Source organism: Medicago sativa, chromosome 7 (genome assembly GCF_051527215.1).
Source record: "Medicago sativa cultivar Bolivia chromosome 7, Bolivia_mono, whole genome shotgun sequence".
NCBI classification, from domain to species: Eukaryota; Viridiplantae; Streptophyta; class Magnoliopsida; order Fabales; family Fabaceae; genus Medicago; species Medicago sativa.
The window spans coordinates 100,514,704-100,527,236 of NC_140755.1; the positions used below are offsets into that span (position 1 = coordinate 100,514,704).

General features: G+C 33.0%; 1 protein-coding gene and 1 pseudogene across 2 annotated transcripts; one reads left to right on the forward strand and one right to left on the reverse strand.

Moving 5' to 3' along the window:
- Positions 1-4,354: 4,354 nt before the first annotated feature.
- Positions 4,355-9,250, reverse strand: LOC146911233 (transcription factor PIF3-like). Of its 2 annotated transcripts, XM_085725045.1 has the most exons (8): positions 8,506-9,250; positions 7,252-8,392; positions 7,046-7,150; positions 6,842-6,907; positions 6,266-6,331; positions 5,697-6,155; positions 5,165-5,274; positions 4,355-5,052 (listed from the first exon to the last, which is right to left on the reverse strand). In XM_085725045.1, exons 1-8 carry the CDS (start codon positions 8,595-8,597, stop codon positions 5,046-5,048), a joined length of 2,046 nt encoding a protein of 681 aa, XP_085581171.1. In that variant the 5' UTR covers positions 8,598-9,250; the 3' UTR covers positions 4,355-5,045. The 2 variants fall into 2 exon arrangements, with proteins under 2 accessions (XP_085581171.1, XP_085581172.1); XM_085725046.1 differs by lacking the exon at positions 4,355-5,052 and having other exon boundaries at positions 5,161-5,274; positions 8,506-8,910.
- Positions 9,251-10,706: 1,456 nt separating this feature from the next.
- On the forward strand, positions 10,707-11,674 carry LOC146911234 (replication factor A protein 1-like; annotated as a pseudogene).
- The last annotated feature ends 859 nt before the right edge of the window (positions 11,675-12,533 follow it).

Below are 12,533 nucleotides of genomic sequence, written 5' to 3' on the forward strand. Positions count from 1 at the left end.
AAAAGATCACGAACAAGCTTTGATTAATCGGGAAGTTAAATCTGACCTCGAAGAAGCAGAATATTCTGCTCCAATCAGTACTGAGGAAAAAGTTGCTACAAATGATAAGAAGCAACAAGAAGCACTTGATCCTGCTAAAGGGTCTTCAAGAGAGGCATATGATGAAATCAAGAAGGTTGAGGCAATGACATCTATAAATGAAGTGGGTGATGTGAAGGCTAAGAGTGTAAGAGATGATAAACCTTCTTACTACAACATGAAGAGAATGATACAGCTCAGCATCAAACTAAATCATGGTTACTTAGCTTACTTGTATTACACGCTACTACTAGTTGTTTTATCTTGGTTTTCGGGTGTCAAACATTGATTAAGTTTGAACCTTTTTAACCGTTGATATCTCATTTTTTCTTGGGAAGGGAAAAAATAAGCAAAACCCTTGAGAATCGAGGTCCGGGAGTTGTTTTCGCTACGGGAAGGTGTTAGGCACCCATAACGACTATAGTATCCTATAGGAACCGTCTTTACTTTCTACGCGCGCGCTTTATTTTTAAATGCTATTTGAAAGTGTTTATTTAGACCTAAGGGTTTTCTAAGTGAAGAATTGGAGGGAGAAGAATGTGTTTGAATTTTTATTTTATTTGAATTGAAGGAATGTGTTTCCTTGCCTACGTACCCGTTTAAGGGATCAAATCCACCGTAGTTCTCTTCCAAAAATGTTTTTGTTTTTGTTGGTTGATTTTAAGTTCGAAAATTGGAATTTGAAGAATGAGAGAGAGAGGCCTCAAGGGCATAAGATTGTGAAATTGTGAGGTTTGATTAGTGATTTTTGGAAAAAAGTCAAGTATGATTATTTTTCATTGAAGTTTGATTAAGAAAATAAAAAGGAAAATACAATGGGATTTTGGATCCCAAGGTTTATTGTGAAAATGATTTGAGTGATATTGTTCATATTTTGTTTGGAAAATTGATTTTTTTCTAAGTGTAAATCCTAGGCATTCATCTAAACATGCATATCCTAGCCATACATCTAAAAAATATCTATGTGATGTGTGTGCATGTGCCGGTACTTGTGTCGGTGTACATCATTATAGTTCATAGTCCTTTACACATGACCTAGATACATTCTATGATCTTGCAAGAATTAAAATTGCATAAAAGTAAAATACACCTCCCTAAGTTTTTCCACATGCTACATCTTGGCAAGAATTAAATTGCAAGAAAAATAGAGGTGAATATGAGATGAGAGGAGCTTATGGAATGCATGAAACATGAAATGAAAGTGGTTAGTGGCATAAGGTGTAATAGCATGAAAATTATAAGCAAAAGAAATACTAAAAAAAAACTTGACAAAAAAGTAATGAAATTCTTAACCTAAAAGTGGCAAAATACACTTAAAATTTACCATGACATCAAGACAAATATGTGACCTATAATCCTCATATCATGACAATTTTCTAAAGGTTTTATTACAATTAATGATATGAGAATTATAAGAACACATTCAAGTCAAAATTCATGATATATCTAGGCATATTTGCATCATTTATTCACAAACATAACTTGCAAACCAAGCAATTAAACCCAATTCACACACATGCAACAAAAAAACACATACAAACAGTAGCTAAAACTTCACAAAATCATATGGTATAGGTCACAAACTTTCATCAAAAAATTGGAACTAAAATCAAGCAATTTTCACAAATTTTTAATACCAAATATCACAAAATAACAAGAAAATTATCACATTATCTTTTATCAATTTTTTAATATGCAAAATCATCACAAAAATATCACAAAATTATCAAGACATGTGTGTGAAATTTTTTAGAAGTTTTAAGAATTTTTAGACACAAAAACATAGGAAACTTCACAAATTTTAACAAATATAGTAAAGAATTAACAAGAAAATACTACATATTTTTAATCCAGTTCCAACACATAACATCATCACAAAAACATCAAGAAAGTGATCAAGAACCCATAGAAAATTTTTAGTAATTTTTATCAAAGCATTTGAGCATATAGGTGTGTAAATAGCAAGAAGCAGTGACAAAAATAGCAAAAAAACAAGGAAAACACGCAGGAAACCTAAGCCCAAACCCAAGCCCAAAGGGAAGTGGATCCTGGATCCCCCAGGAATCAAAGAAGGCCGTTGGATTGATCCAACTGGATCAAACCTTAGATCTGACGGCCAGGGCGCAAAACCAGTGAACCAAGACTGAACCAGACCGGTTCAGTCACTTATATAAAGGCTAGTGGACCGGTCCAACTCATTTTCACTATTCGTTTCTCTCTCTTCTCTCAGACCTCTCTTCCTTCTCTCTAGGTTTCCGTCGTCTTCTCCGGCGGGTTTCACCGCCGCCGGAGACCTAACCACCACTCAAACTCACCAAAACCCTTCGATCTAAAGCTTTTCACCGTTTATTTTTTATTCTAAGCATGAATCCAACACTAGAAATTTCAAACGAAGCCTAGATCTATGTGGATCGGAACCTATTTCTTACGGCTTTCAGTTTTTTTGAATCTTTTTCGTAACTTCTTCGAATGAAACCCTAACCTGTACTATTTTCTTCACTGATCATGGATTTAAACCTAGATTTACGAAATAAACGGTGAATCTTGAAAGATCTACATTTTTAGGGTTTCGTTTCAAACTTTTTCGAACTTTTTCAAAGTCTTCTTCGATTCACCGTTTATTTGTGATTGTGAACCTTCGTTGATATTTCGCGATGAAAAACGAAGAGGTTTTGATGGTTACCTGAGTTTGATCTGGAGATTCGAACAAAAAAGATCCACGCAAGCTTCTGGTGAGTTCTTGAACTGAAAATAAATCAGTTGTTCTTCTCTCTTTCTTCTTCACTGGTTCAGAACTTGCTTCGATTCTCTCTTCTTCTCACTTCTCCGAACTGTGATCGCACAATTTCTTCGGATTTGTGCTTGAATTGCAGTTCCTTCAATTCGATGATGAAGATTCGAACTCGAATCTCTGAGAATTGCAATAAATTTGTTGAAATTGTGCTGAATTTGTGATGCTGGAATTCTAGGGTTTGAGATTGGGGATGAACTTTCTGGAGAATTGTTTGTGTTTTGATCGTAACTGTTTAGAGAGAGAAAATGTGATTCTGTTTCTGTGACTTTTGATGAGTTGGCGTTGAATGATTGATTCTGGCCTTGTGTAATTGGTGATGTGGCCTTTATATAGGTGACATGTGGACTTGAGACCCAATGGATTGTTGACACCTGTATTTGAACCTGTTTGATTCGAAACTGGACTGAATTTTGGACTTGAGGGCCTCTTTGCAATTTTTGAATTCGAAGGACTGACCTGCCAAAAATTATTAAGGACTAAAGGACCTAATTGCAATTGACCTAAAAAAAAGGATTTAAAATAAAAGTTTGACCTAAAGGGACTAAAACCTAAATAAAAAAACTTTAAAAGAAATAAAATGAAAAAGGATTAAAGTGCAATTTTAAAAGTTTGAAGGACTGAAATGCAAAGTTTAGAAAGTTTTGAGGACTAAATGGAAAATTAAAATAAAAATTGAATTTAAAATTGGTAACTGGAAAATAACGTAAAGTGGAACCAATAAAAAACACAAAATGGACTAAAACGAACCAATTACTTAAATGAGGTACTTTAAAGTAACCTCTCTCTGTCGAAATTTTGTGTGAAATGACCAAAATGCCCCTGGGGACCAAAAACGACTCAAAATGACTCAGATGCAATTTAAAAATGGATTTTACCATGAAATTAAAGCAAGAGCTTATTCATACAAGTTGAAAAGACTCAGAGACAAATTTTTAGAAATTAAACAGAGTTTTAACACATGAAAGGACTAAAATGCCCCTAGGGGCTAATCTGACTCAAAATGACTTCAAATGCAATTTTTGAAATGGATTTTGATATAGAATGGAAACAAAGACTTATTCAAACTATTTGAAAGGACTCAAACAATTTTCAAGGACTAAAATGAGTTTGGATACATGAAATGACTAAAATACCCTTTTTCATGAATTTTGCAATTAATATTGAAATAAGATGCAGAGAAAGATGCAATTGATCAGAGACAAATTCAAATGACTTAAAATGCAAGAAAGATGTTTTTGGATGACTTGAAATGCAAGAAAACATGGACAAATACACAGTTGAAAAGAATTGTAAAGCTAAGTTGAGAGATAAAGCAGAGTAAAATGTCAATGTAAACAATAGTAAATTGGCAATTCTTCAAAAGTAATAGACATATACCAATGATGAAAGAAAATTTTGAACAAGTATTTTTAGGTCCAAAATTAGGGTATAACACTAGTTAGTTAGTTGATAACGAGAAACAAGAACAGCCTGAGACAAAGGTGGAAATAAGAGAAACATTGGCATCTAAATTGGAAGAAAAAAAAGAGGAAAGTGATTCAACAAAAACATTAAAGGACCTTCCTAAGGAAACCTCAATGAAGGCAACACAAAAGCAAGCAAATTACATTATATCAAAGGTAAAACAGTCACTACTGAAGACAGAATTCTATCATCGGTAAATCTTCAATACCATCTCATAAACGAAAGACGGTATTAAAGTCAAGTAATGAGTAATATGATAGACATAACAAGTTCCCGGAATTTAGTAACATGCTTTCTTTCTCACCGATGTGATGCATAGCATTAGCATACTTGTTGGTTTATATACTGTGTTATTTTCTGTTAATTTTGTTTGCATGCAAAGGGGTGTGCAGTGGGAAGAATCCATTTTGTAACATAGATATATGCTACTGATGTGCTACCTTGCAGTGATGTGAATCACTTCCAAAGAATCTGAATACATGTTGGCAGGAAACATGGATATAATATCTTTTTATGGTATTAATTTGATTGAATAGTCACTAAGTGAATGTACAGATAAGTATCCACTCCAAAGATGCCAAAACCTGTGCAATTTGGCAAGTCAAAAATTGGAATCCCAACCTCAATGACTTTTAAGTATCCTCTTGTACTCTGGAGAATTTCGACTCATTTCTGAAACACTATATTCTTTGAATTTAGCCGCAATGAGTCATAACCTGCAAGTACAACTGAACGTTAAGTTGTTCCAATAAGACGCTCCTAAACTTCAAATCAAAACCAACATGTATTTGCTTGCACACATGCATGCATGCATCTAGTGATGCTTACTCATGAGATTTATCAATCTCAACGTTGTCTCTTTTGTCATTTTCCAGCAAAGCATGGGCACTATCGAGTACCACTTTTGATTGTTCAAGTCCACCGGTTGTTGCTTCACACTACCATAACAAAATAAAACAAAAACATCAACATGTGTATGACTTACCAGAAAAATCTAGGAAATGAAATGTTTTAATGATATATTTGGCTAAATGAAAAGACAAATACAAAAGAACAATTTAGTGGAAACAAATTGTAATAATGTGTGCATTTGTTTACAACTTTTATCTGAAAATTGTATTGGCTTCCCTGTCATAAGACTTTGTCAAGAACAAGGCATGTTAGTTAAAGTTCCTACATATTTTTTAGTCTCAAAAATCAAGAGTTCCTTTAAATTTGTGTTATTAAACACCCCTGCCCAAAACAGACAATACTTAAAATAAACGGTTCCGTGGACTTGAGGTCAGATATAGCACAAAAACATATGCACAAAAGTAGAAAAGGAGATGCATTTGTATTAAATCTCAAGAAGCAAACAAACCTGGATAGACATTTGATTTGTTGAGTTACATCCCTTGTTTTTAAGCATAACTTGTGAGTTCACATTTGACATTGGATGCTTTAACTTAGAGGGTGAAGCCGATTCCACGGTTTCCATTAGTCCTGCTGTTCCACTAGCATTTAATTCTACAGCTGATGAGTTCATAACAGGCTCTCCGGGATAAGAAAACATTGAAGCACATGGCATTGGCATGTGCAGTCCCTGACCAGCTTGAAGCCCAAACAATTGAGGATTTGGTCTTGCCATCCCATGTAAAGCAGCAAGTCCAGATGTATGTGCAACAGGAAGGTGAGTTCCTTGAAATTGAGGCACCCCCAACCCCATTTGCATGGCAACACTCATGGGTGAAAAGGGAAACATGTGAGCCGCATGCATGTGCTGCATTCCTGCTTGTAACGTCATAGGCATGTATAAACCATGACTTCCCATTGTCATAATCTGCGTAAAAAGATCAGAAAAAACATCGCGTTATAATGGATAGTATATAATGTGAAATATCAAAATTCGAAGGATTGAAGGAAAATTGTAAAAGGGAAGAGAAAGAATACTTGCAGTTGGAGTTGAAGTGATTTAAGATACTCAATTGCCTCATCCAGCATTGAAGCTTTATCCGCCTAAGAAATATCAAGTCAAAAAAAACAAAAATATATGAGAAATCTAGCATAGAAACAGGAGTTAACTTTAATCCCCATTATTAGTTTAAGATCTTTAGTTCTTTACATTATCAGTTAACCATATGGTGCCAACTCTCGAGAAAATAATATTAAAACTTTGTGAAAAATATTTTAGTTAGATGATGTGGCTATTTCATATCTATATATATCAAGCATTTTAATAGCTTATGTTAAAGAAATTGGAATTGAACTTCTGCTATTTCTGTTGTGTGAATGGTACATCATGTTTCATATTCAAATTTAGGATTGAAACCATCAAAACAAAACTTGAGCTTCAGTATTATTCACAAATTCCAATATGATTTGATACAAAAATTCCAAATTTTATCAAAACAAACTAAAATATATCCGGTCAAATCTTAAATTCCAAGTGAGAATCAACATTCTATATTGATATATAAAGTTTCTCAAATGTACTTAGAGAACCTGAAGAAAGAAAAAAAGGTCAACCTTGTTGCAATTCGGTATGAGTTCTTGCAATGCACGCATCCTCTCATTGATCCTGTCTCTTCGTCTCTGCATGAGTGAATCACATAAATTTATAATCACATAAATCACAAGCAATATTTGCTAAACATACACTTAAGATGAAAATTTTGTTATTTCTACTTTTCTTAAAAGGCACAAATGGAAGATGATCTTACTCTTACTCACCCTTTCAGATAGATTGTGCACTTCGGCTGAACGATTTTTCTTTGAGCCCATAACGCCTCGTCCATGATCAGTTCTTTTAACACCAATTGATTCATCTTCAAAATCCTACAAGTTAACAAAAAAATTGTTTACAGTAGAACACAATAAAATAAGCCACACTCACAAGATAATTCAAGAAATAGGACAACTTAATTTAAGATATTTACTTCACTGTGCCACTCAGAATCCTCATAGTCCAGATTTTTTCGCTTCAAATTTTGATTTGCATCATCTGAACTTCTATACGCGCCATTGTCAGAGCAAACAGAGGAAGAGACTACTGTTAGCTCCGTAGATTTTTTAAAAGATTCTTGACCTTTTCTGCGACTCTCACCAAGAACTTGATTGGAAGTTTGATCAACTTTGGATACATCTTCTTTGCAAGCAGGAGTAGAAACACTAGTGTTTTTCTCAAGAGATTTCGGCTCCAAAGGTTTCAAATCAACCCTGGATGGCTCCACTGACTGATGACAATGTATGGCTGAACTTTTTGGACATTCTCCACTTAAATCAACTTTTGATGATTCGCAAGGATTACTTCCTATCACAGCTGCATCTTTGTTCTTTGCTCCCACACGTTCTGGTCTTGATGAAGAGAAACCAATGTTCTGAAGATTAGCTTTCACAATAGCCGCAGGTTTTGCAAAATGGGTGAAATTCATTACGGTTGAGGAAGATGGGATATGAGAGATTTCTTCACAATGTGCATGCTGGTTTGCATTACCTTTTGTATTATTCTCACCTAAACCTGATTCTCTAAATCTAATTGATTCAAATGAGGGTTGACATTGATGCAACAACGACGGCATATTTAACTGATTGGTGCTAGTTTTTAGTCCCGAGGTATCAAAATCTTCAACTGCAAGTGAAGAACCCTTGGAAAGGATACCTTGTTTATGAGAGTCACTAAATACTTGAATACAATTACTTTTTCTATCAAGCAAAGAAAATTTATTTGTGGCAGCAAAGTCATTTGTAGTGGCACCAGATAGTTCATGTAAGAAACAAGAACTACGATGTAAAGAGTGTTCATCATCCATTGCACAATTCAACCAAGGCATCATCGTCATCAAATCTTCATCTTGACTTGAAGAAACAGGCCTTGTAATAATTTCATTCAAACCGTTATCTAAATCCTCAAACTTTCCTATCCTTCTATTTGTTTCATTAGCATGTTGTCCTGAATATTTATCATGACCCTTAAGAGTATGAGATGGACTCGTTTTAGCTCTATTGGAATTACTAGATTGACCATGCACTAAAATCTGGTTATTTTGCCAAACCAACTCAAACAAATCGTTTATGGGTCTGCATTGAATCACACAAGGACAGTGTTATTAGAAATTAAACAAAATAAATCAATCAATCAAATACATTATGCATACACAATTTCTAACACTAATGGGCGTAATTGAACTTACACAGATGATTGATCTGGGGTACAAGAATTGTTCATCTCTTTATGATCAACTTTTTCTTTAGACATGTGGCATAACTCATGCAGAGGCATCATAAACAATAATGAAAAACAAAGTTGTAAAACACAGAAACTTAAGCTACCAACATAAATACGCTACATTGACAGCGAACATTACAAACAAAGTTTGTAGACACAGAAACCTGAAACAAGCCCCACAACTATAGTACTGTCACTATGTGACAAACCGGTCCCTATTTAATAACACTAATAATTGACGACAAAAGTAAGATAAAATCAATATGTTTTTCGTGACCAAATTCGTTGTTGCTTGTTAGGAAAGTACTTTACTTCAAAATTAAATTAAGCTATTACTACTATACATCATATCATATCATGCACAAATGTCAAATATTGCTAAGTAAAGTAAACACTTGAGGATAAAATAAAGATTCGGTTTTGCTTAAAGTAGAAAATAAACACCGAGTTCTATTTGTTTCTATGGACCACATGCAATAATAGTGATTCTCTCGGTTCAGATCAATCACAGTTGAAGCTTCTATTCAACGATGTATACAAAAAGAAAAAAGAAACATAATTTCGTCACCGACAAATTTTCTAGTCCAAGTTTCTTGCGTAACGTAACTCAATAATTTAGTTTTGTTAACTTGTTACGAAATTAACCTTGGAAAAAACTGTAAAAGAAGATTTATGGAAACAGAACAAATACTTAACTTGTAGAAAGAGAGAATAGATTCAGGTTAATCATAATTCATAAACTATATGGGCCCCGGACAACAATTTTGTAAATTTCACTACCAAACAAACGGTCTTGTTCAATTGAAGTCCCACAATCACAAATGCAATCTTGTTGGTTAGCACGTCACATGTACATATGCAAACGTCCAAATACCATGTCGAGATAAGATGTCGTTTTCGTTTCTTGCTTGAAAATTAGTAGTTTCTTTGATCTTGGTGATATGAGTTCTAGTTCTAGACTGATTTTACACTCCAAAAAGATTTAACGACACGGTTTTTGTTCGTCTGTCTCCCATTTATGAGTAATTTTTTGATGGTTTTTTTTTAGGGTTGCTATGGGAAAGATTCCACCGGTGAGCAGAAGATATTAATGACTATATATCTTTTTTTATGGCAATGACCATATGTTTTCAATTGTATAGGCCATCATTAAAGATAGAATGATGCTATCTTGTGTCTTTAAACATTAAAAAAAGAGCAAGCATTTATCGAAAAATATCAAATTTCAATTTTGTGAGAAATAAATTAGTAATACTTATCTTTATTATAAACATTTGCACTATTTTTTTCTAAAAGTACACGTGGCAACCTATTAGTGAAAGGCTCATTTAATGTTATCTCTCATGTACACACAAAATATGAAAGAGTTTATAACAGAAAGAAAAAAAAAACGGAATTGAAATTTGATAAGTTAACCGAAAATGTTGTGTGCAAAAAGTCAAAATTTGTGAGGAATATTTAATGCACCAATGTTTTCTTTTATGTACACAATAAATATGAAAAAGTTTATAATAGAAACAACAATCATAATTTGGTGAATAAACCTAAAATGTTATCTCTATTTGATAGGAGTATTTAATGCACCATAATTTCAATCAAAAGTTTACATATAGAGTTAGTTTGATGTGCTGAAATTCGGGGTAATCATTTACCCGGGTTTCAATTGAAAAAATGAACAGAATATTACGGAAAAACAAAAAAAATGAGCACATAGTGCTTATTTCCTTAACCGGTTTTATTTTGACAGATTTCCTTAACCAATTTGTATTGATGCATTGACATAAATAATAAAAAAAATATTAAAATTAATTCATGTCATTTGCAAATATTCCTCTAATATTACATTGACATGTGTCAATGTCATTTTTTTAAACTAATCATGTTGCAACCGTTTGATGTTATTTTTTTATTTTCGCATTGCTTCCACTAATATTTTATTTATGCAATTAGCCTATTTATACCAATGTTGTCTTCTGTTAAATCATCTGTCTACTTCTCTTCCCTCTCAACCTAGAAAAAAAGGTATATTCAAATGGCTCCAAGATCAGATAACATATCATATATGAGATTAGTCTGGTGAAGGAATCTTGGAGCATAGTTGTACAGATTGTCCGTGTTTGGTTTGTTCTTGACGTCAATCGCGACGCACATCCGTTTTCTCTCGACATGGTTCTCATGGATGCATCTGTGAGCATATTCCATTGCTTTTTTTTATTATTAATGTTTTGTGTTGTGTTATTGATTATTTATTGTTTTATTCTTTGCGTTTTCAGGGAAACAGGATTCACGCCACTGTACGAAGAACTCTCATCTACAAATTTGAGAAGGACCTGCAGGAGGGAAAGGTCTACTCTATGAGTGGCTTTGGTGTTGCTGCGAATCTTGGATCTTATTGCACCACAAAGCACGAGTACAAACTCAATTTTCAGTTTAACACCAAAGTGAAATTGTGTGGCATCCGATATCTATCCGATATCAAATTCTGAATACGACACTGATTACTTAGTCGGTATGGAAATTAAAATTTAATTGTCTGTAATTTTTTAATATATATTGTTTATTAATTGATTCCATTTCATTTGTACGTAGATGTCATGGGTATGTTGACCGGTATTGGTACGCAAAGGGAGTATGAACGAAATGGAGCCAAAACTAAGATGGTGGCCATGGAATTGGATTACGATGGTTGGTGTTTTTCATAATTTTTTGTAAATGTGTTATTGGTTTTATCGTTTATATTTAATTTTAATGGTTAATTTGTTTTGGTTTTTTTTGTTAGGTTTAAATTTAAGGTCATTCTATTTGGACAATATGCTGAGGAACTTAATGCTTTTGTTGCTGTCGGGGAGACCGATAAGGTCGTTGTGGTTGTCTTGCTGGCCAAAGTTAAGATCTGGCAAGGTAACAATTTTTTTGTCACCTTAATTTTTTTTTCCTTAATAAAATATATGCGAATATATAAATTGTTAAAATAATTTTTATATGTGAAACTTTTTTTTTACGTATAACCTTCTTTTTAATGATATAATCCGAACAAATGTCTTCCAAACAGTAAACTTTCGGTGTTCGTCGTAATTAATTTTTTAAATAAGTCACTAATGACATTAATTTTCATTTTAATACTATAGAATTGATTTAATAAGTCAAACCGTAATCATTGGCAGATAAAATGAATTATTTTAGTAGGTATGGGCTAATTTTAGTCGATATTATTTTTTTATGAATGGTTACTTATCAATGATTTTATTCAATTATGCCTATCATCCAATAAAATTGAATTATGACTCATTTATTTTTTTTATTAGCCAATCAAGATAGACCATGACTCATTTAGTATTCACCAACCAATCAAAATTGATTACGCAATGATTTTTCTCTCTATATATAGACACTTTGTTTTTTATTATTTTCATGTGTCTCTTCCCCCCATAATTTTTTTCGTAAAAAAAAGTATTTTAAAAGCATATAAGATTAATCACTTGGTTGTAGATTATGGGGTTGATTTTCTTTTTTATTTGTATCTAATTGTTTATTGCTAATGCTACTTTCTCAGGGTTCCATTGGAGAGCATGTGTCTACGTTCTACAACTTCAAGATGTTCAACATCAACAATATAATTTTTAGTCAAGGCAATGTTTTGTATTTGATATAGAATCAATATGTTAGAGTTTACCTTAGGTTAATTTTTAATGAATTGATATGTCGATATTTATTTTATCAATATCTGTCTTGCACAATGGGTATATTACACATGAAATCTTATTTGATGAATCTTAACTGATGCTTTTAAACACATCTTCGGACATGTTAAACATCACCGTAAAGGTTGCATACAATTGGTTCACATCATCTAAGTTGGACAAACATTTTCTAATAAAAAGACATCTTAACATCATCATGTTTTACTATGACTGTTTTTCATTTATCATAGTTTCTTCAATAGAATGAATGTATCAAAAGCTTCAATCAATTCCAAAAATAGCTTCCATTTGC

What these genes read in the sequence shown, in the direction of transcription:
- LOC146911233 (XM_085725045.1), bottom strand. Translation starts at nt 8,597, where the DNA reads ATGATGCCTCTGCATGAGTTATGCCACATGTCTAAAGAAAAAGTTGAT. An exon ending in CACTTCAACTCCAACTGCAA is followed by an intron (nt 6,156 to 6,265) that starts GTATTCTTTCTC and finishes CTTTTTACGCAG; the next exon opens with ATTATGACAATGGGAAGTCA. An exon ending in CAAATCAAATGTCTATCCAG is followed by an intron (nt 5,275 to 5,696) that starts GTTTGTTTGCTT and finishes TTGTTATGGTAG; the next exon opens with TGTGAAGCAACAACCGGTGG.